Below are 22,596 nucleotides of genomic sequence, written 5' to 3'. Positions count from 1 at the left end.
CATGAAGTATGAAAAAGTGGAGAAAGTTGAATTTGTTCCGATGGTTGCTGATATTCATCAATGCCATATTCATGCAGGTGAACTCACAGACCAACATTACCACATCCTGTGCCATAATTCAACCCTCTCTCCGAAAATAAACGTCCATTTTTCACTTGTCTCCACTAACTTCATTCATCTGGCAGCTGCTCATACAGCCTTTTCATTGGCTCAGTCACTTGGAGACCATGTGGGGAGTCTTTCCAGGTTCCAGCTGTTTTTATTGTCCAAAATGTCTTCACTTCAGTATCGAAGCCTTATGCACCCCATCAGTGCCAAAGCTGGTGATTAGCCACTTTCAGTCCAGTCAACCCCCGGAGTTACCATACAGTGTGAAAGTGAAATGGTAATGAACTCAGTGGAAGACTGGTGGCATTTTACTATGATGCAAACAAAGCTGTAATCCACCACATATGTGTTGTGTCATTCAGAGATAAAGGAACCATATGGGGGGGGGGGCAACTAGGCCAACCAGGGAGAAAAAGCTCTTCATATGAAAGAGAGGCAGGGATATGAAGAGGAAGAGAGCGAAAGGACCGAGAGACACAGAGAGGGTTTGGACAAGTATGTGCGCTTGTTTCAGGTAAATGGTAGATCTGTAATTTTAACCCTCCACTCTTCGGCTTCAAAAGAAGTTCTGCTATTGTAAAAAGAAAAACGAGTGGTGTAAGCATTTCAGTTTCACTCCAGGAGACAATAGCATTATTTATCTGAAGGACACTCTGCACTGTAAAAAATAACCGATGCAATTCACTAAATGTCCAACATTTCAATGTTAAAGCCATGCAAATGTTCAGGAATGTGAAAACAACATAAGAGCTTTCTGTTCACTCATCCCACGTGAGTTTAAGTTATGAGTTAAGAATAAATGAAGTTCTGATGCAGTGATGAGTTTCTTGTAATTTATATTTCCCAGTGTCTTCAATAATTTCAGCTATGTAGATCATTGTTAGCTCCACTAATGAAAGGAGTCCTTTGACTTTTAAAAAGCCAGCATAATTAATATTTTAATGGGATTCACATATTCACAAAGCCTTACTGAGCTTGGTGTCATCTTTATGATGCATGCTCATAAATGTTTTTCAAGTTGATTAAAATAACTTTAATATCTACTTCAAATTAGCAAAATTTGCACATCAACACTATCTATACACTGTACGCATGTATACATGAAATTACAACTTCAAAAATGGCAGAATGATCATGCAGGATTAATGTGTATTATTAATATTTCGTTGATTTGAACGTCCTTATGATTAATATAAATATCATTGGCAGTAGATTAAGACTGTCGCTGACGCTGACTGTCGTTAAGGAGACGGAGGTGGCTGTAGAGAGAAATTACATCCATTTCATTTCACACTTTCACTTCTCTTTGGAGATTAGCTTCAGTTGTTTCCGTAGCAACAGCCTTCAATTAAAAGATGGCACGGACCTTGCTGTTAATGCCAGGGAAGTGTTAATTGATAGCGGCACTTTTGTGTGTGTGTGTGTGTGTTTGTGATTGTGTTGGATGGTTGGCTGGGGTAGGGGGAGTCATTGACAGCCTTAGGATGTGATTAGTATTTAGACACGCTGCTCTGCAGATACTAATTATTCTAATTTTGATTGGATTGATGTGTTTGTAGTTATGAGTAATCTGAAAATAGTCCAGGCTTCTTTACAGCTGCAGGCTTTATGTAGGTCTGCAATATGTGTGAGTGTCCCTGGCAGCAGCTGTTCTAGTGCTATAGATGAAGTGGTGCGATGAGACATGGTGAGTGGAGACAGAAAGAGTTTGTGTCCTGCGTTCGTTAGCATTCGTTTTCTTTTTGTTTGTTTAAATGTGAACAGAGGTTATGGTTATGACATGGTAGGAACAGAAATACTGGGGGGGGGCATAGTGACTCTCATGGTATATATTTGGAGTCACATTTCAGATACTATAAAAGTGGCACCAACGACGCTCTGAAATATCACAAGCAGACGGTGCAGAAATTTTGCACAGATGACTTTTGGTGTGAAAATAAATTAGCACAAAATGTTCTGCAAAGCAAAATTGACTCCGACACTGCTGGAGGAATGGTGTATATCATGTGACGTGGTAATAAACATGAAATTCTGTGAAAAATGGCACCTAGCATACAGAAGGCAATCTGCTCCCCAGCTGACCTCACAAAATGAGCAGAACTCCGACAAATGGATGATGTAAATCTCCTGTTGCTCATGGCCTGCAGCAGAATTACAGCACACCGTTTCAATTAAAACTGAAGAACTGATTATGGAGAGGCAAGAAAGCTGAGTGGCAGTCATGCAAAAAAAAGTGAGCAAAACTAAATTTAAACTGTTAAGAATATTTCCTATTTTTAAAGAGGTCAGGCTTATATTCTACCTTCTGTCAAGTCCGTTTATTTTCTCATTACTCATCTTCAGAGATCTGTTTTTCTCTGTAATGGTTCTGTCTCCCTCCAGACCATGAAAATAGAACAGATAAATGCCGTTTTATCATCTTGGGAGATTGTTATTTTTTCATACCTGCAAATCGAGTCTATATTTAGAGAACAACATGTTTGCCAGACACTTTAATGCGGCAGGAGTTCAAAATCCATTTCCTCGTGTCCTTTTACACTTTCTAGTGATTGTAGTATTGTCAGTTTGTCAGCCATTTTATTTTGGAACTTTTTGTTCTGATCTGGCTTCAGATATTGCTGTCAGACAACAAGCCAATTTGAGTCAGCAGGCTAATTTATTTCCTGTTGTTCTGAATCTGATTATTAAGATACTGAGAATGAGACTTAAAATGATATTGGACCATTAGAATGCGCTTATTGCTCGACAATATGAGGGCCACATTCATCATTTAATATATGTATATTTGTTTTATTAGAAATAATTCACATTCATTTTGTGCTGTGAAAAGTGTACATTTACAGAAAGTAAAACAGAACTTAAAAAAAAAAAAAAAAACCCGAAAACAAAGTACTGACAAGAGGATACAAATGGGTAGTCAATACGAGTAACTCGAGGTATGACTTGGGCTGAGAGATGAACCCAGAGGGGCAGGGGGAATCGGCTGGTAGTACATACTCTTGAGTTACTGGACAAAGTTATCAAAAACACACTGTTACAGAAGACATGAGATTCAATTACTCATCGCTGCATAGCGGAGAGTAATAACAAATGTCCTGAAGCACAGTTTAGAGATATTCACAGGCTATCATTCATTCTATATAATGTCTGCTTGATAGAAGTACAGTTATCTACCTGTCACAGCTCCAAATATGGAGTCTTGTGCTAACAAATCTCTAGCAAATAAATTCCTTGAATTACTAATACGATATTCTCATAAAGCATCTATATGCTCTGTAAATATGAGGAGGATGGTATAAAAGTTTTGAAACATTGGTAAGAAAAAACTCCTGCTAAATCATAATATCTATCTTGCTTGAGCATCAAGCACCCATCATATTGCACTATTTCACACTGATGGTTGAAAACACAAATGTGTTGAAGTCTCGAGGACCTGACGCTGTTACTGGAAGTCACTCCAGCGTCAAGAGCCTCTGCTCTGTCCAAAGAGTCCTGCAAGGCTGAGAAACAAAAGGGCGATGATGAAAGGTCTCGTTGACCCGTTGAATCCATATGTGCGACGTGGAAAAGCCTCCATCTTGTGCCAGCGGAGAAGGGAAGGTACAGTAACCTCCCCCCTTGACATTTCCACCCAGCGTTCCCCAGAGTGCACTGCTCTTCCTGTGTGAGAGTCTGTGTTTATCCTGGTGCTGGTGTGTAGGTATCAAAAGCAGAATGCTGGCGAAACCAGGGCGTTTTGGGCAACTAACCACGGCCTCCATCACCACTCAGTATGTTTGTCCCGATGCAGTCCATATGGGCTCAGAACACATTGAAGATGCACTGAATCTTTTTTTTTTTTTTTTTTTAAGCCTCACGTTGTATGTATCAGTAAATAAAAAAAACAAAACAAAACAATAAAACTTGTGCCTGACAGTCATGGTCATGTGGGGAATGAAAAATCTAAATATAGGCTATAAACTCAATGATGACACGAATAATAAGAATCATATCACTGACAATAATCATTGGAATAATAATAATAATAATAATAATAATCATGGTGTTAACAACAGTGAGAAGCACTATTAGCATGATTAAGCCTGTTCTCCAGTGGTGGAGTAATATTCTCAGTACAGAGTCTCATACTGAGTTTTTTGTAGCAGTTCCAGGTATGAAGCAGTACAAACACACAAACTGATAAGCTAAAATAAAGTAACCCACAGCACAAAACCAAAATGTGTGCGCCCATCTACCAAAGTGCAGATTGTTGGACGTCAAGCATGAAACTGGTCCCTTATGCTCTCGTGCCTTGTCCTATTCTGGAAGGTAACTCGGCTGGTAGAGAAGCAGCCAAGAGTTCCGGTTTGATCCTCCCAAGAAGCAGGGAGGACGCACCGTATTATTATAATTAAATTTTTCTCCAAAGTTGAGTTGAAGGAAAAAAGAAGCACAGACATGTCGACCATATCTTCCAAACCCAGGCTGAAGGGTTCAGGAAACTTCCAAGTGAAGCATTAATGGAACCACAGCCAGTCCTGGTCCGTGAAAACCACTGACTGCTTCACTAACCCTTTGCCCTTCAAAGCACTCTGACTTGAGATGCTTTAATACCACACAGAGAAGCTACATTAAATATCCTATCCCCAACCCCACCGCTCTACCATCCTTTCTTCTCTTCCTTCCTTCCTGCTCTGGCTGAGGGTGAAGACATTGATTCAGGACCTACTTTCCCACTTTCTCCCTTTCTTGGTTTCCTCTACTCTATCCATACAGGATCTCATTCCCAAACCAAAAAGGTGACTGAGGTGAAATCAGGTGGCTTCGGCAGCCTCCTTTCTTCTCCTCAGACCTCCGTCTGCAGGTCAATGATGTCCTGCCCCACTAGAGGGATGGTAGTGCTGGTTTTCTCCCAATCCACAGAGTGCAGCTCCAGAGGTGAGGCAGCAAGGGGCTCCAGGTCTTTGCGCACCCATGCAGGGGGTGACTGCGGTATTCCCCGGACTCCTTCCCATGGTCTCTCCAGAGGACCCTGCTGTTTGTCCTGTTAAAGCACAAAGAGGAGCCACTTGAGCACTTGTTCCTCATTAGCTCCGAGCAGTTCCAGATTTCATCAAAATGAAATGGACCTCATTACATCAAATGGGATTTTCAAATAATGAAAGGCGTATTGTCATTTGGGGAAATTATTCCTCTCAGAGGCAAGTGTATCATCGGACGGTGTGTCTGATCTATTAGCAGTAAATTTGAGATTTGTGTGAGGTTGTATAGAAACACTCACGCTGTGGTTCGTTTTGTCACTTCCTCCTGAAGACACACTCCATCTCACAGACTGTAAGAAGGAAGGAAGGAAGGAAGGAAGGAAGAAAATACATCCTTATTCGAATGACCTCAAAGTAATGACAACCATAGTTCAATGCACATAACCCTGATTACATAGGTTGCTTTATAAGGTCATTTTACGTTGAAGAATCTGTTTTCTGTTTTCAACAGTGGATTTGCCTCTGTTATGTATTTTTTACTTTCTGGAAGTTGATGTCCATGGAAATGGAAAACGACCATATTATTGTGATGTGCTACCTTGCTGTCTGAGGCAGGTGACTCTCTGTCCTTCTCAGCATGATGTAGCTTCCTGTTTAGGTCCTGGAACATGTTCTGGTGGCGTTTCTTTGTGTGCATTATTTTCTACAGTGAGCAAAAAAATATTTATAAACTCTTTTTTTTTTTGCCATTTTGAATTTTTTAACAGACAGTATTTGAACAATTTTTACCTCAAAGTCCAACTCAGCATAACGGGATTTCTGCCTCTGTAAAAGAAAAAAATAGGGGAATTGCAATTAGTGTTGGATACATTTTACACGATTATTAAATAAGAATTCATCGAGTAACTATTCGGTAAGAAGTCACAATCCAACTTTCTTACCTCCAAGGAGCTCATGGACAGTGTGGAGATGGTCTCGCTCTTGGACATCATGGAGTTCATAGACTCGAAGGTGTTTTCCAGACTGCTGTGGGTTATGTGAGACTCACTGGACATGTTGTGGATGTTCTGAATGGGCGAGTCTCTCTCGGAGTATGAAACGCTGACCTGGTCAGGAGGGATAGACTTCATCCCAAAGGCAGCCTGGGGCTCAGCAAAGGGGCCGCCAAGGTGCATCAGTCTGGCCTGAGGCAGCTGCTCCACACTAATGTTGTATTTTGTTGGGTCGTCTTTGGGCTTGGATCTCAGAGTGGAGGTTGTGTTGGGCATGAGGACGTAGCCGCTGCCATCGGACATGCTGCCCTCAGCCTGAACCCGAGCAAGATCGGCATCCAGCTGCTTGAAGAGCTCCCCTTCGCAGACGTACACAGGTTTCCCGCAGGATGGATCGACTCCTCCTGCCAGCCGGCTCTTCTCTCTCTTTAGGGTCAGGGTGTGGCTGGAATACTCAGGGACTGCCTGCATGTGGCTCTTACTGGGGTTGGATGGCAGGGTGTGGAAGTTGGGGCCCATGGGAATAGCCATCTGAGGAGGAGGCATCTTTTCTTCAGAGGAGCTCTTCATCCCTTGTAAGAAAATAAAGGTAAAAGACTCTGAGAATAATAAAGAGCCATGCCATGTCAAAAATACTGATTTAATAAACACTCTTTTATGCATGATCAAATGTTTCAATTGCAAAGCTAGGAGACTGGAATGCAAATGGAAAAATGGTTAAGAGCAAGATGTAAAAGGGGGGTTACCTTGTCTGTTTGAGTCTCCATCCTTTTCGTTATCAGACTGCTGATAAAAGAATAAAAGATTTTCTATCAGTGCTTAATGTATGCACATATCAATTCAGGGACAAAATGCAAGAGGCACTCAAGACATTAAAAAGGCAATAAGCCAAGAAATTTACCATATGCTGGGTGTGGCCATTGTGAAGAGAACTGCCAGAGTCTCCATTCCCATCGTCCTTGCGGTCAACTACTCTGCACTTTACAGCTTCTTGAACCTAATGGAAGGAGGAGTGGAGAAAAAGTTCAAAACACAGTTCATACACAGTTTGAAAAGCAACCAACTAAAGACACAACTTTTCTTTTTGCTTTGTCTCATCTGAATGTAATACTTACCTCTCTACGCAGGATGCAGTGGACCATGACAATGATGAAACCTTCCAGAGAGTCAAACACAGCAAAGAGGATCTGGAAAAGGGCAGAGCGGCGGTCTGTGATGGCCAGGACAGCAGACATCCAGGTGAGTGCCAGGAGAGGTAAAACCACACAGGAGCTCCACAGTGATGCCCTGCAGGGTGACAATCAACAGGTTAAACACAACAGGCTCATACAGTCCAAGCAGCACTATTTCTGAACAGGCAGAGCTCTGTTCTCCCCTCTTGTCTGATTGTGAGCGTTGATATCAAAGCACATCATCGATATACCTGTAATGAGACTGATGAGGACGATAAGCACAATATTGTGGTGTGCAGAGAAGATCAATAAGACCTACCCGGCCCTCTCCTTCAGCTTCACGTCAGTGATGCCGTCCTTGGATACCAGCTTGTTAAAGACCAGAATACCAATGACCATATTTACCTGTTTGCAGAAAAACAAACAAAACAAAAACAGTAGATGAGAAAATGCACTTAGAAATAAACTGTATATTGTGATGGACTGAGAGGTCGAAGGCAGAATATCTACCAGAACAACAGCTGCAGCAGGGCCAACAAAGGAGTAGAGGAGTCCGCCCTCAAGAGATAGCCAGCAGCTGGAAAAACAAATGAGGGGGAATATTAGTGCTTGAGCTCAGAGAAGAGTTTTCAGGATTAAGTAAAAAGAGATGTAGCGCAAACAGGCAAGTGGAGGTTAAGACTTACTAGTTGACAGTGCCATATCCCTTAGCTTTTGTGAAGCCCACTGACACAGCCACCACTAGTGCAGGAAGGCCTGGAAGATTTAAAAAAAATATATATAAATGCGGAGGCAGCAAAGTTACAGCCTCATAAAAATAAACAAACTAAATAAAAATTGCGATGCGAAGGAGAAGGACAATAAAAGCAGAGAGAGGAGATGAACCTATAGGCGGCTGCTCTTACCCCAGCCTAAGCACAAGAAGCGCTTGCGGATAATGCGGTTGCGCAGACGACCAGTGACAGCCATGTAAGACTGCCAAGCTTCTGTCAGCACCCAGCAGAAAGAGGAGAGGAAAAAGAAGTGCAGGAAAGCAGCTACGAGAGTGCACACCACCTGTGGGAGCCCGAGAAGACGGAGCGATAAGGACAGAGGAAAGAGGAGAAATCTGTGTCAGTGGCACTGCTACTTCCAAAGTCCCCAAAGCAGCCAGTTTCAGAGAGGTTTAAAAAAAGAGGTTAGGACCAGCTGGAAGAGTGCCTTACCTTGTTGCGAGCCTGAGTTTGTCCGACAAGAATGAGGGCATTGGAGCATATAATGGAGAGGCAGAAGTTGATGAGGATAACGGAGCGCTCAGAGCGGATGTATCTGGAGTTTAGTAAAAAGAGAAGAAAGGGGAGAGTTAGGAGAGCAGTAAGTTGAAGGGAAGTGAAACCGGAGCATACATCATCTATTGTGACATGGCTCGACTGCACTCGTGGGGTTACTTACTTCCAGACTGAGACGTAGATGATGATGAGGAGCAGCAGGGTGAGAGAGGAGACCCCACAGCCAACGATGAGAGTCACGGACGGGAGCAGTGCCTTGTCCATGATCTACAGGGAGCAGACAAGACCAATATGCCTCTTAGAGCTGATTCCACACACACATTCATGGAGAGAAGGTGAACCAGCACTGAGATCCAAACACATGCGCATGCGCACACTCTTGTGAAGCCTCTGGGTGCACACTATCTGGAATAGCAGACAGCTCCCTGTAGGCAAACAGTTGAATGGCACAATCAGGCCACGGCTGAGGCAAGGTGACCCCAAGGTGAACATGTCAGAAAGATGGAGCGGGGAACCAAACAAATGAGCTTTTGAGTCAGCAAATGAGGCGAGGAGGATACTGCACATATATCTCTATCCACTAACTGAGAAGGGGGGGGGGGGGGTTGTTCAAGTCCCAGGGGCATTTCAGGGAGGTGTCTGTATTCAGTTATTAGTGTGAGCCGCTCCAACAACCTTCTAATAATTGATAGACATCCTGAGCTCATCTTTTCCTCTCCCCATTAGCTGCGTTTTAGCATTTTCTCTCTAGCAGCTTCCTTCTCATCCCTGCAGGAGAGAACAGGTGGACCATTATCACCTGTGCATTAATCTGCCACCATGTGCCCTTCTGATCCCTGACAGCAGCTTAGTACCTGCCACTGCCAGCAGCAGTGACCGCCCCGTGTTTCAGGCAGCCCTGGCACCGAAAATCAGAGGCACTGTTGTCTTTCTCCCCATTTTCCCCCGCTGTTCATTCACCTTGGGGGGGTGGAGGGTCACTGCTGCACACACAAATCTTAGCTCCTTGAGACTTCACAAAGACATAGATGCCCCCCCCCAGCAGCTAATTGTGCAGTTTTACTGTTTTCATAATCTTTGTCTGTCTTACACCTACTCGTCTTGTTTAATAAGGTTCAGATTTAATCCAACACCTCTGATGAAGTTGTCATCACTGGTTGCAGCTGCTTGCGTAATAGATGTAGAAGCCCTAATTGGAAAATGGTGAGATAATATTTTTAATAAGGTGTTGAGAGAGGAACAGGTGAGAAAAGGCTAAGGGGCTCCAAAGGGTGAGTGAGAAAATGGCCTGAAATAAAATAAACCTAAAGGTTTTTCAATCATATCAGAACAGATAGAGATGCTGCTTTGGCCTTCATTTGATTTACGGGGGCCCTTTATTCTCATATCACAAGTGTATGTGAAGCGTGCCTGCCAATTCTTCTCCCATTGGTGATAGCGACTCAGAATTTAGACGGTAGAACATTGAGCCTTGAAGGATTGTTCCTCTCCATCTCAATATGTGCTCCACATAGACGCGACTGATATAAAAGCACAGCTGGTGAAGGCCAGCCTAGGGCAGCCAAAGACTAATTTAGTGTGGCAAATTTGTTTCAAAATCTATCCAACTACATCTGAAGTGCCCCAAAACAGATGGCAGATAGCAGAGTGGTGAGCTGTCTTTTTGCCTCAGCCTTTTTCTGTATCTGAGGGTAAATAAAAATATAAAATAATGCGGCTGATGCAATTTGTTCTGTTCCCTCTCTTCCTGATTTCTATATCTGGGCTGATGCGTGCACCGTGGGTCTCTAAGTGAAATCCAGACAGCCAGTTTGACCTAAATATGAAGCATGTCTCCTGTCTGTCCTTGACTGAATCACATGCTCCAATTTTGAACAAGTCTGACGGAGGAAAAAGCAAGAAAGGTGTGTAACAATGCGTTACACATCATCTACTTATCTTAAATTGTCAGCCCAGGCGGTCAAGGGCATTTGCTGCATGAACTACGTGGGCTACGCCCCCTGGACCGTCATGTTACTGACACATATGAAGCTACAGTCTTCATACTGAATGAGAACTAATATACTGCAGTATCTGGTTGTTTCTTTTTTTTTTCTTTTTTCCACATCTTCTCTTCTTTCTTTGCATCCCGCTCCTTACTGGTGTTTGTCGTGTGCTTGCGGGAAGATGTTATTGAAAATGTCCACAGCACACATCAAAGGATAGATGGAGAGGGAGGGGAGGTGGAGAGGAGGACCCGTCAGTGCATGACCAGACGTCTGACTCTCATTGGTTCTCCTCTCTGGCATTTTCAGACTCTCTGCTGTGGCCATAGAAGGAGGAGGAGGGAGAAGGTATAAAGAGGAGGGGGTGGTGTAATGGAGAATTCAGAGATATTGGCAGAGGTAATGATTGGCGCAGCTACCTTTTTACTGTAGCGGGAGGTTGAAAAGAGGGGGGTATGTGCAGTCTATAACAAATATGGAAGGTGCTGTTCAGTCTAGCAACAGCAGCACAAATCGAATGTAGGTTGTAAACAACAGGTTGGAGGGAGAGAAGAAGAAGAAGGGGCTGAATTAGTTTGAGCTGCAGAAAAACACTGCAGTCCAAGCTCCCAGTCGGCTTTGCTTCCAACTGCACACTAAATAGGGCGAAATGAAGGAAACGCACACTCCAAACAAGCTGATACACATCTGTTGATTGTTTTGTGTGCAGCAGCAGGAACAGCAGCCAGATGCACAGAGGAGATGGACAGACCATTTCCTCTGTCCTGTGGGGCTGTTCGGAGAAAAGAGGAGGGAGGTGGGAGATGCATGCATGTGTGTGTTGTTCCTTCAGCATCCCAGTTAGGGCGATCAGAAATCACACAGGCCGAGTTTGCCTGCAGAAGCCGTTGCCACGGCAACTGGGGAGCGAGCAGGCAGCTTTGGAGGCAACACGGTCCACAGGACGAAAAAAATAAAAAAATAAATAAAAATCACACACTGTCTTTGCGCACGAAACACAACAATGCGTAATGTCACATTTCGGTGATGCGCAAAAAAAAAAGTCCAACATACAATTACCAACCAAAACTCACACACCCTCAGTGATCGGAAACCAGATGGTTACACGGTGATTTGAGGGGGATTAGACGGATGAGATCAATGTCTCTTAACGGCATGCAAGCTTGCAGATAAGCCATCTCCGTATTTCTGCATTAGGACAATGTTTATGTTGTTAATTATGCAGCTGATCGCGTTAAAAAAAAAAATCGACGCGCTCTTGCGCAGTCGAGACGGTAATATGCAAATTATGATTATTTTTATCTTTAAAGTTCCTGCATATCAACACGTTGCTCAGTTATTTCCACAAAAACAAACAAACAAATGATGAAAAAAACAAACAAACAAACAACAAACTGGATGCATTTTCCCGATCAGCTGCACCTGCTCGGAGACAAAGAGACTCCGGCAGACCGGTGACAAACAGCCGGTACGTTACATCCACACTGCACTGCAATCACACACACACACACACACACCAAACATTTATGATGTATGGTGGCCCAAACAAACAAACAAACAAACAAAAAAATTAGAGAGGAGACAGGAGACTTACCGAGTCGAAGTTGATGCGCGCTAAAATGGCGAAGGTGGAGGGGCTGTCACACACGCACTTGGTTCTGAATGAATGAACGGGGACCGATCTGCAGCTCCGAGCAGACCAAGACCCGAGCAGAGAGGAACTGCACAGGGAAGGGAAGGAGAGGAGAGGGGAAAACAGAGACGGGTTAGGAGAGAACACATCTGACTAATCTCTCCTGTGAATGTCACATAATTATTGTCCCCCCCCCTCCCCAAATTCCACTTTTGATAAAGTCTCTCTTCATTTCACTTGCAAATTGGCACCAATGCATAGAAAGTCAGTTTTTTTTGTTTGTTTGTTTCTTTTCATGTACCATTTTAAATACTCATACATATTAGCTCTGTGAACCAGTGTGAGGGAATTAAGTGTTATTTTAAATAACCTGAGCAGCTTGGTTGCATGTCTTTGATGAAGGCTGTCACATTTGTGTGATTAATCGCCTTCTGTGACATAATAATAGGCCTTCATACATCTCATCATTATCTTTAATATCATTTCTTCTTGTGATGAAATACTTCCGCTCTGTGTAGATAGGAGATTATTGGCAATTTGGCCAATGCACTGGAGACAAAGGACAATGTGTTCCCTCTTTTGAAGGTTGTGAGAACCACAAGAATTTTGGTTTGGTCTTTCTCTCTGTTGTGTAGCAATTTACACCAAACTTTGTTATTGTACGTGAAATGAAAGCAATTTGACTTGATATATATGCAGTCTTTGTGCCTATTCAACTATCTCACTAAGTGCTGCGGCTGATTGGACAAAAAAGAATGACATTACAAGCAAAAAGTGAAATCAATAATGAGTGCTTCTTTTATAATGAAGCCATCTTTCCAATGAGATGCACTTAACCAATTGTCCACGTTCAAATCAACTACTACAAATCACCAGATATACAGCACATCATTTTACATGTAATTCAGAGATGTAAACAAAACAAATGAGGATCTGGGTTTGGTGTTTTAGCAGCAGATGGGCGGGGGATCATGGCATCCAGGTAGGGAGGTTTGATAAGTGCAATGTTCAGGGTGTCGTATGATGCAGACAGATTAAACATTAAATGTGCGGTGAGGTGTGGGGCAATGCATGTGTGGCCCCGTGCTCTTGTTTCCGTGAAATAAAAAGCTACTGATCATTTTGGGGTGAAGCTGAGTGCTGGTGGATGTAATTCATTCTTTCCTGTGAGCTGAATGCTCTCAAACATATGTAGCTCTGCATTGACCCAAAGTCTGCCCTCAGCCAGAGCTTCCTCCTCTGTCATTTCCACCTACCCTATCCTGCCATTAATCACATCCGCTGTTAAAAATGAATCTAATTTGACTCAAGGCACATGGCCCCCCCTCTAATAGTATATGATTTAATTACATTTTCTGGTCTGAATCATTTTTGCTTTTGCTGTGACCCTTTGTTGTGGATTATGTGAAAAGTTTTATGTGTGTGTTTATGTGTGCCTGTGCGTTTGTATATGTGGGTGCATTGGAGAGTCTGGGTGTTGTGTACAAATCTATCTAAATGCAAATGGTGCACCGGTGTGTTCTTCAGGAGGGCAGACTTTGGCCTGGGGCTGATTGATCCAGGCCAGGCCACCAGGAGCTTCTTTCATTAGTCATTCAAATGTAGGTAAGCATCTTTAAAAACACCCCTTAAGTGTCATAGCCATTGACTGTGGCAGTGACAAATGAACATTTGGGTGTGTGTGTGTGTGTGTGTGTAGGGGGAGGGGGGCTGACATTGTCTTTAGATTCTCACTATGCTGTGTGACCTAATGAGATGCTACAATGAAGCGTTTGCTTTTTTTTTCCCTCCCAGCATGTTTAAAACAATGCAGGAGGTCACAGCGAAGTGTAACTCAGCTAGAAACGCTGCGTGTCACGCAGTAACGTATTGTAGCTCAATGAAGCCAAATGCTTCTGGCCCACATGTTGTGGGACTGCTCTTGTCAGAAATGACAGAAAATGGGAGTAGAACTTTTGCAGTGACAGATTTAGGACAGAAGGAACAACAAGCCCCAGATCATCTGATGAGGCCAGCCAGGAAATAAAAGAGTTGTAAGCCACAGTTCGGCACACAGTTTTCAAAGAAAAACAACTGCGGCCAACACTTACGTTTCGCTCTCATCCCACGAGAGGCAGGTCTCATTCATGGTGCCCTGCAACAGAGAGGCAGATGGGTAAGTGTGAGGAATCTCTGCAGAAAAGGGAATCATGTAGGTCTGGAACACTGTACTACAAACGTGTGAGATTCAGCAGCTCGCTGACAGCCACCTGCCCACAATTTTTGCCACCCCCCCCACTCCAATGTAATATTTTCACAAAACCAAAACAGCTTCTTGTCAGCTACAGAGACCAATTACTGCGCATGATTTCTCATCAGAGTAAACTGACCGTTTGGTTACGCTGTGATCTTTGCCAGGCTTTCGACTGACAAGTATATGTAAAAGTCACAGTATCACTGCAAATGTCAACAAAATGTCAGACTCTGTGCACTGCAGTGAGTAAACACCCAGGGGGGGTTGATTTTTTTTTTTTTTTTTTTTTTTTTGTAAGGCTCCATTAGATTGGGTAATCATTAGGGACTTACATTCTGGAGGTGCGGGAATTCGATCTCAACAGGGGATGGCAGGAGAGTCGTCGTGGGGTTGACAATCACTGTCACCACCTTGGAATTGAGCAGCGTGGTGTTACTGCGGAAAGAGAGGAAATTGAAAAGTCAGCGTGGTGCAAGTGAGACATTATGACAGAATGAATATGGTCAAGGTGATGTGCAGTATCTGTCAGAGCTTCTATTAAAATACGAGACAATAAATGTGGTAGAAGGAATTCAAGTGGTCCGTCTTTCAGCAATGAGTGCCATCTTGTGACGGCAAAATGTATTTCATGGAAGGCCAATTTCACACACAAAGGCAGAACAATTGTATTACCTCTGGAAGGACAGAATTGAGGCGAGGTTTCTGTAGAGGACGATGCCAGTCACAAAAGCATCATTACCATCTAGAGAGAGTAAAATGCCCGGTTAAACACTAGTTCATGAGACTGAACATCAGTTTATCTCATAATAATAATGATAATAATAATAATAATAAAAAACATTTATTTCCTCTTACCAGATTGTTTAACAGACAAAGCATCACGAGACACTGAGATCTTCTCTTCTGAGTTCCTAACCCAGTCCAGCATACCTCTCCAGCCCTTCACAGGGAAGGTGAAGTTGGAGTTTGTAGTGGAAGGGCGCTTGTGAATGCTCATCACTGAGATAGAGATTGACAGACAAGAGGTGTTGTCAGTGAACAGCTATTAAAGATCTCCATCCAACCATTTTTTTTTTCCTATGATGTGTTGGCTGACGTATCGTAACAGTGAACTGAAACAAAATAACAAGGACACTTGTTTTGTGCGTCATGAGTTTCTAACCAAAGTAGTCATCTCATACTAAATCCTGTGAGAATGTCACCTTCACTGGGCCAAAACAGACCCACAAGTCAAAGAGTGATTCACAGTGCCACACTGACATTTGACAGATTGAAAGCCATATATGTGTTAATGGAAATATACTCATGATTAGACGTGTAACATCTTCAAAATGGCACGAAGAATATGGAACAGCTGACAGGCTTGATACACTATCGAAGTGCTAACTGATGGATTCTGCTGCTTCTCACGCGGACTCAGATTCACAGACGAGATTAAGATTGATGCACTCTCTGGCTGCAGGGAGAACAAATCATCCTGACCAGACATGAGCAGAAAGCAGCTGGCAGAGGAAATGAAGGCTCACCAAAATTCTCAGTGACTTCATAAATGTCCAGGAAGCCTCTCATTTGCATACCGATCATGTTCACAACGTCTTCAACAAGGCGGAGGAACTCCTTAATGCTGACACCCATCTGGATAATGCACACAAACAAACAAAAAACAGAGAGATTTATGAAGCGTCAGAAAGAGGGAAAATAGGAGGGAATGTGCAGGGACGCATTATCTTAATGTGCAACTAACACGACGACTAGTTTTATTGTGCACGTTTATTGAATGCACGTCCATATCCCCATTTCCTAAATTCTTGTGTCAGTCCAGTTTGTGTTTATTATTTCTGTGCTCGAAGTGTGAGAAAAAAAAAAAAAAAAAAAAAAAAAATACACCTCTTGCTGCTATGCAACCTCAGAACTTCCTTAAGGCCATATATGGGCAGGCTGTTGATTCATACTCTGTATTTTTTTGTCCTCTCCCACTCGCTCAGAGTCAGGGAGGGCTGCCTTACTTGCGTCTCTCTGACGCAGAACTGCAGTGATGTGGGCGCAAGGTGTATGTTTGCATGCTATGTGCCGAGCGTGTCCTCTTACAACTGCCATTGGTATGTAAGATGGCATGCGGACACTCACAGACTGCAAAGTGGGCGTAGTGATTTTCATCCATTCTGTCTAATGCTGTCACCTTATGAGCGTCGGCTTTCACTGGTTGTAGTGGCCTCGGTATTTCACCGATGAGTTTATGCGCCAATATGTGTTGATGAGCTGCAGTCGGAGTTCTTTTCTCATATTTTTCTCTTTTTACATCAGTCTTATTGTTTGTTTCTTTGCTTATTTCCACAGGAGCACAGTACCATCACAGTATGCCAACAGCTGTTCGAACTAGTTAAAGTCCCTTTTAGTTTACTTAAGAAAAACTTGGGAACAATTAAAAAAAATAGGTAGTACTAGATGATCAGATTTAACTGAATGCAAATTTTTTGTAATTGCCTACTCTGGGATACTTTTTTGCTGTTGACATGATATTTTTATTGCATTACAACCCAGTGTTTGGGTCATTAAAAGGGCATTTTTGTAAAAATAGTCAGTCCCAAACAGTTCAAGCACATGAGTCATTAATGCTGATACCTTTCACACCTACAGCTAACACATGACCCAACCGCTCTCTCCCCAAATTTATCCTACACCCACCCCTCTCTTGACAAGAACATTAACATGACAGACTTATTTTCTCCCCTCCTCAGACAAACACCCTCTCATCACGTACCAGCTGTGCCTCCTCCCATTTGTCACGATGTTCCTCCTTCAGTAAGTTGCTGATGGTCTGGACATAGTTCTGCAGATCATTAAATCGAGGCAGAGATGTAAGGTGATACCAAATCCAACTTAATTAGAAACTATTTTTGGTCAGAGAGGCACAACAAAAGGTGTTGTATTATTTTTAAAAATGTAACACATCATTGAGAAGAAAAGAGTCCTTCTACTTCTCAACTAACAAGATATAATCTTACCGCGACATCAGCGTTGCTCAGTCTCAGCCTGGTTCCCTTGTACAGTTCTGTGGTGTTCTTCAGGACTTCCATGATGGCCATGAGGTCGCCGCTGTACTTGGCCCCTTCATCAGAGGAGAATCTCAGGCGAGAAATCACCTCAGCGACCCCATCAACACTCTGCCCCATCTGCGCTTTTGAGATGTAGTCCCTTGACTGCAGAAAAATTGAGAGGTTAATCTGAATCTCCTGCATTTGACTGCATTACTGCAAATTAACCACATGAGAGCACCAGAGATAAGGCAGCTAACATTATAGGGCACCTTCTCAGCATCTTACCAGCATCTGAATGTTGCCATAGTTCGCAGAGACACACTTGATGTGAGTTGGACTCTCCCAGGAGGCAAGACCTACAGCATCCAAACTGCATCGGCGCAGGATAAGACCTGTTCATGAGAGAAAGAACTTGTAGTTGGCATGATGGAAATGGCAAACACTTTAATGTGTCCAGGCAAAGCAAAAAAACAAAACACATCAGCGCCTTAACCGTTACCTACCTGCGGCATCAGAAGGGCAAGCAATGGCAGCCATGTCTCCAGCAGGGGTTCTCTTCCACACAATATCTCCAGTGTTCTCCTCAGGGCAGATCTCATGGGGCTCTGAAAAATAATAAGAAAGTATGAGATGCTGACTAATCTATCCGCTAATGGAACTGCATTATATTGAAGCTGCCCTCATTGTTAAGTGTTGCTATTGTGGGGCTCACTAACCAGGGCATCTCTTCTCATTGCAACGCCTCTGCTCTCCTTTATCACCGGGGCAAGGTTCTCCACCAAAGAAAGGCCCTTCACAGACTCTTTGTCTCTGCTGGACACCCCCACCGCAGGTCTTGCTGCAGCTGCCCCATGAGCTCCATGCATGCCAGCGGCCATCAACTAAAGCACAATATTTCACCATGAATTCTGGGCAGTGGTATGTTTACTTCATACATCAGCAACCCAAACTTGAATGACTGTTTCTTCAATCTGAGGAATACTGTTTCTTTTTTTTTCTCTTTTTACCAGGACAGTCTTTCAGGAAACAGTTGGATGACTCTTTCCAGCTGCCATGGCACTCGGAGCCGCCATAGGATGGGCCGTTGCACTCCCGAGTCCTCTGCATGGTGCCATTAGAGCAAGTAGTGGAGCATGCACTCCAGGCAGACCACTCATTCCAGTATCCGTCCACTAGAGGGAGGCACAGGAGCAAATGCACAACAGAGTCATTGTGTGTCCAAGGACAGAACAGACCCTCAGGCCACAGGCATCACAACACACTCATGATGCTATTAACATTTCACATGACCCACTTTAGCTGAGTTCCATTGAAACAGAAATCCCAAGTATGGTGATCGTTTCTCCAAGCATGACTGTCTGTGCCTTTTAACTTCCTATACCTGCTGTCTTTAAACTAAAAGCATGTCATCATTGACTTTGTTTCACATAGCTGAGAAGACCGTCAGCTAATCACAAAAATGAAGGTAATATTCAATGGCTCACTAAAAATCGCTAAACTGTCACAATTACTGTTAAATTTTGCCTAATGAAAAGGTAAAATAGGTTTAAAAAATGCATAGTCTAGATTTTTTTTATCATGCTGAATAGATTAATAGATTAGACCATTAGACTTTTGTAATGACATCTCCCAACCCTTTCACTTTCAAATGAAAAGTGTAATCAAGTAATTTTAAATAATTTTGTGTGTCAGTCACTGGCTGTGGCTTTTTCATCTTAATGCGATAATGTGATAATGATTACCACCCAAAAGAAAAATAAATTCTGTACAAGCTGTAGCTGTGACTTTAAAATGAGAGACATCCTTTCAGTACAGGAGTAGGTGGCAGAATAGGAGTGAGTGACCATGAGCACGGTATGAGTCACTGACAGTTATTACAAAGCTGCTGCCTATTGCCCACAGAGGCTTTATTGTATTGATGCATCAGATGTCGACCTGCCACTGCACTGTCACTGTTTATGACAGCGGCGATGCCAATGAGTGATCTAATTGCCACTTACGTATGAATCAGTTAACTCAAGGGTGAAATATCACAGTTAGAGGCAGCTGACATGGATTGTATTGTGGTAGTAGTATACAGTGATTGACGGAAGATAAAAAAAGAGATATTTAGAGAAAGATCCCTAACTCACCTGGGCAGACAGCGATGTTGCAGAACTTGGTTTGTCTTGGAGGGCCGCGGCAAGGCTCTCCTCCGTTCTGGGGCAGCTTGCACGTGCGGGTACGGTCACGATAACCACGACCACATGTGGATGAGCACAAGCTCCAGGGGGTCCACTCATCCCAAGCACCATCAACTGCACACAGGTTACAAACAAGGGGGACTATTAATGCGACTCCATTTTCATTTTTCACCAGTTAGGCCAAGTGGGGAAATTTTGTAAACTCTCCAGTGGGTGGAGCTGTTCACTATACAATCTCTTTTTCAGTCACAGGCACTAAATGGGAAACTACCAGGGAACTTTTCTAGATACTGAACTGCAGCCTCACTTTCACAATCTAAATCTCAGTCAGAAGAAGCTGCTATCTTGCCTGTCTACTTTTCCTTTGTGACTGATCATTTAAGGACAATTGCTTGTACCTCTGTTGCAATACGTAAAACAGGCCAATAGTGGTCCTGCCATTTTCTGGATCACTCTCTTTCCTTGTTGTCTATCCTGTTTTCCTCTTGTCATCTATGTTATGTTCACATTAGAGAGAGGAGTAGCTAATCACTCACCAGGGCAAACAACTGTGTTGTTGCAGGGTCGGTTCTCACGCAGAGGTCCGGTGCACTGGGTGGTAAAAGAAGAAGTAGCACAGACGCGGGTGCGGCTCTGCCAGCCCTCCCCACAGGTGACTGAACACGAACTCCAGGAGGACCACTCATCAGTTTTAGTATCTAAAGTTCAGACAACATGAATTAGAGGGTCTGCAGACATTATGCACTAAACTCTCAGATTCACTCGAGTGTGTAAAGCATCCATTATCAGAGCCTTCCTGCTCTACCGCACCTGTTTGGGTTGCAACAACTCCATGGTTGGAATCATCAGCACCGTCTCTCCTCAAACCAACAATAGCTCGCAGTCCCTGGCTCCTGTTGCGCTCCTTGCCTGAGAGAATTTGAAAATTACCGGTTATTGCATTTCAGCTGAGACATCTGCAGCCACCTGCTCCCAGCTAAATGACTAAATGACAAGTGAGCTCACCGATGCAAGGCTGGGGGTTGCAGGCCCGTCCCTCTTCAACCGTTCCCTCGCACACGCTGTTGTCGGGCTGGCACGTTCGGCTGCGCACCTGGACTCCACCACCACATTCCTGGCTGCACACGGCCCAGCGGCTCCAACCAGTCCAACCCTCTGCAAGGAAGCCATGAGAAAAGATACTCAGCAATCAAGCTAAAATTAAGTTGCATAAAACTCCAGATGCCCATTTTACTTTACAGAAAAAGTGTGCTAAAGCGTGACTCAGAAAAATCCTCACTTTGTAAACTTTATGTGGAGAGAATAAGCAAGACACTTTATGAACAGAGCCAAACTGTCAAGCCAATATGTTTCATTTTAAAGAGTAATTGTTTGCTTCTATCCACTCAATGCGTGAACTATATCAGAGTGTGTAAGTTTGACAAGCACATTACCATGATGATCAAGAGTGCTGCACTTTGATTTCCGCTCCCAGCTGTCTGCAAAGTTTTTGTACTCTTTTCTGACCCCCAGCCCAATCCCAATCACCGACCCTAATGTGCCATGCCTTCTTATCTCTTCCCCTTACCTAGTGTTACACCCAACATGCCTATCCACGAAAAAAACAGGGAACAGATGAGGTGTGCAGTTCAGGGATTCCTGCCACTTAAGCCTTAAGGTGCACAGGCAAATCTATAACACCTTTAATTTACTTCTCATTACTCCGTGGTGGCAGAGTGCACATCCTCAGCCTGTGCCTGTGCTCTGCAGACAGAGATCATTATGCTCAGCAGCCTCTAAGACACATACACTGAGTGATAGCAGGGCTGGACCTGCTGAGCTCTGGACCTCAGAGAATATAATTCCCCCTCATGAACAGTCTAACAGGGTCAAGGTCTTTTCAAAACAACACAACAAACATGAGGGAACAAGCTCTTTCTGTTTCTTTTGAGTTGAGATGTTTGTTGTGATCACATTTTAGGAAGGGAACTGCGGCGGACAATTACTTTACAAACTTACTGATAATTTCAGCATCACGCCCGTTGTCTCTGGGAACAGGAAGGCATTTCTCAACGTAGACGCCGCCCCTGTAGCAGCTTCCTGGTTTCCTCTTTGGGGCCTCCCAGCACTGGCAGGGGGTGTTCATGATGCCACAGGGATAATCATGGGTGCTGCTGGACAAGCACTTCTCTAGCCACTGGCACAGCATCTGGCAAGCGGGCATACTTGGGTTCCTCTTCCCCACAACCAGAAACTCAGCCTTGAAGTCGCTAACATCACTCTCCCCCTCCACAATCTCCAGCCCATTCCTTGGTGCCACTTTGCGGATCTGCAGGAATTGCTTGCTTGACTCCAGGTAGGTGACAGTGGTTGAACCGTCGCACAGCCTGACCACCTCATCGAAGCTGTCCATACCCAAGTAGGTGCGGGAGGTCTCGATGAAGGAATCGAACTGGAAGGTCCTGATCTGGCGGGGAACGCAGGAGTCGGTGGGCTTCGTAATTTTCATGTAGACAGTGTAGCGGCGAGGATCAGGGTTCTGCAGGGTCCAGGAGCATGGCGTAGAGGGCAGGGTGGTCGTAGAGGAGAACACGCCAAAGAAGCGACTCTGTTCCAGGGTAGCACAAGTGGTGGAGGCCGGGCCGGAGGGAGTGCAGGAGGTCAAACCGAAGAAGAGCAGGACGAGGGCCACACAGGGGCCCGTAAGAGCTGACCACATCATTGGGTCGGCTTAGATCGAGGACGCTGATGTTCTTGTTCCTGTGATTGATGGTTCAACCAGGCTGTTTCTTTGACTTCTTTGTTGCAAGTTACTGCACTTGTTTCAGATCTTCTGACTTTTCTTCACAACCCCTCTGAAGAATTGATGAAACTGCAGGTTTTACTGTTTCAGACAATCTGTCATGTCTGTATCAGTGAGGGAGCTGGAGAGAAATAGGGGATGAAAAAGGGTGAAAAACTGTCATTGTACTCCAACATCTAAATAGTTGGGAAAAAAAATCATATGCAGCGTAAGAGCTTTCTGCAAAATAATGGGCAGGTTT

At 43.8% G+C, this 22,596-nt stretch overlaps 1 protein-coding gene across 1 annotated transcript; it reads right to left on the bottom strand.

Moving 5' to 3' along the window:
- Positions 1 to 2,992: 2,992 nt before the first annotated feature.
- On the bottom strand, positions 2,993 to 22,271 carry LOC115051414 (adhesion G protein-coupled receptor B1-like). Its single transcript, XM_029514807.1, has 30 exons — positions 21,572 to 22,271; positions 20,579 to 20,728; positions 20,384 to 20,482; positions 20,110 to 20,271; positions 19,523 to 19,687; positions 18,398 to 18,562; positions 18,107 to 18,271; positions 17,894 to 17,995; positions 17,676 to 17,782; positions 17,358 to 17,552; positions 17,114 to 17,182; positions 15,879 to 15,987; positions 15,208 to 15,351; positions 15,025 to 15,094; positions 14,685 to 14,787; positions 14,210 to 14,253; positions 12,081 to 12,207; positions 8,665 to 8,768; positions 8,439 to 8,541; positions 8,139 to 8,289; positions 7,920 to 7,989; positions 7,744 to 7,810; positions 7,553 to 7,638; positions 7,177 to 7,348; positions 6,963 to 7,058; positions 6,808 to 6,847; positions 6,011 to 6,633; positions 5,859 to 5,894; positions 5,665 to 5,772; positions 2,993 to 5,131 (listed from the first exon to the last, which is right to left on the bottom strand). The coding sequence occupies exons 1-30, from the start codon at positions 22,269 to 22,271 to the stop codon at positions 4,934 to 4,936; spliced, it is 4,530 nt and encodes a 1,509-aa protein (XP_029370667.1). The 3' UTR covers positions 2,993 to 4,933.
- Positions 22,272 to 22,596: the final 325 nt, after the last annotated feature.

The sequence above is a fragment of the Echeneis naucrates genome, chromosome 11 (assembly GCF_900963305.1).
Source record: "Echeneis naucrates chromosome 11, fEcheNa1.1, whole genome shotgun sequence".
Taxonomy (NCBI): Eukaryota; Metazoa; Chordata; class Actinopteri; order Carangiformes; family Echeneidae; genus Echeneis; species Echeneis naucrates.
The sequence above is the reverse complement of the archived record's forward strand: the minus strand, read 5'-3'. Positions and strand labels throughout refer to the sequence as shown.

What these genes read in the sequence shown, in the direction of transcription:
- LOC115051414 (XM_029514807.1), bottom strand. Translation starts at nt 22,271, where the DNA reads ATGTGGTCAGCTCTTACGGGCCCCTGTGTGGCCCTCGTCCTGCTCTTC. An exon ending in TTTGTCTGTTAAACAATCTG is followed by an intron (nt 15,095 to 15,207) that starts GTAAGAGGAAAT and finishes TACTCTCTCTAG; the next exon opens with ATGGTAATGATGCTTTTGTG. An exon ending in CGCGCATCAACTTCGACTCG is followed by an intron (nt 8,769 to 12,080) that starts GTAAGTCTCCTG and finishes TGCTCCCTGTAG; the next exon opens with ATCATGGACAAGGCACTGCT.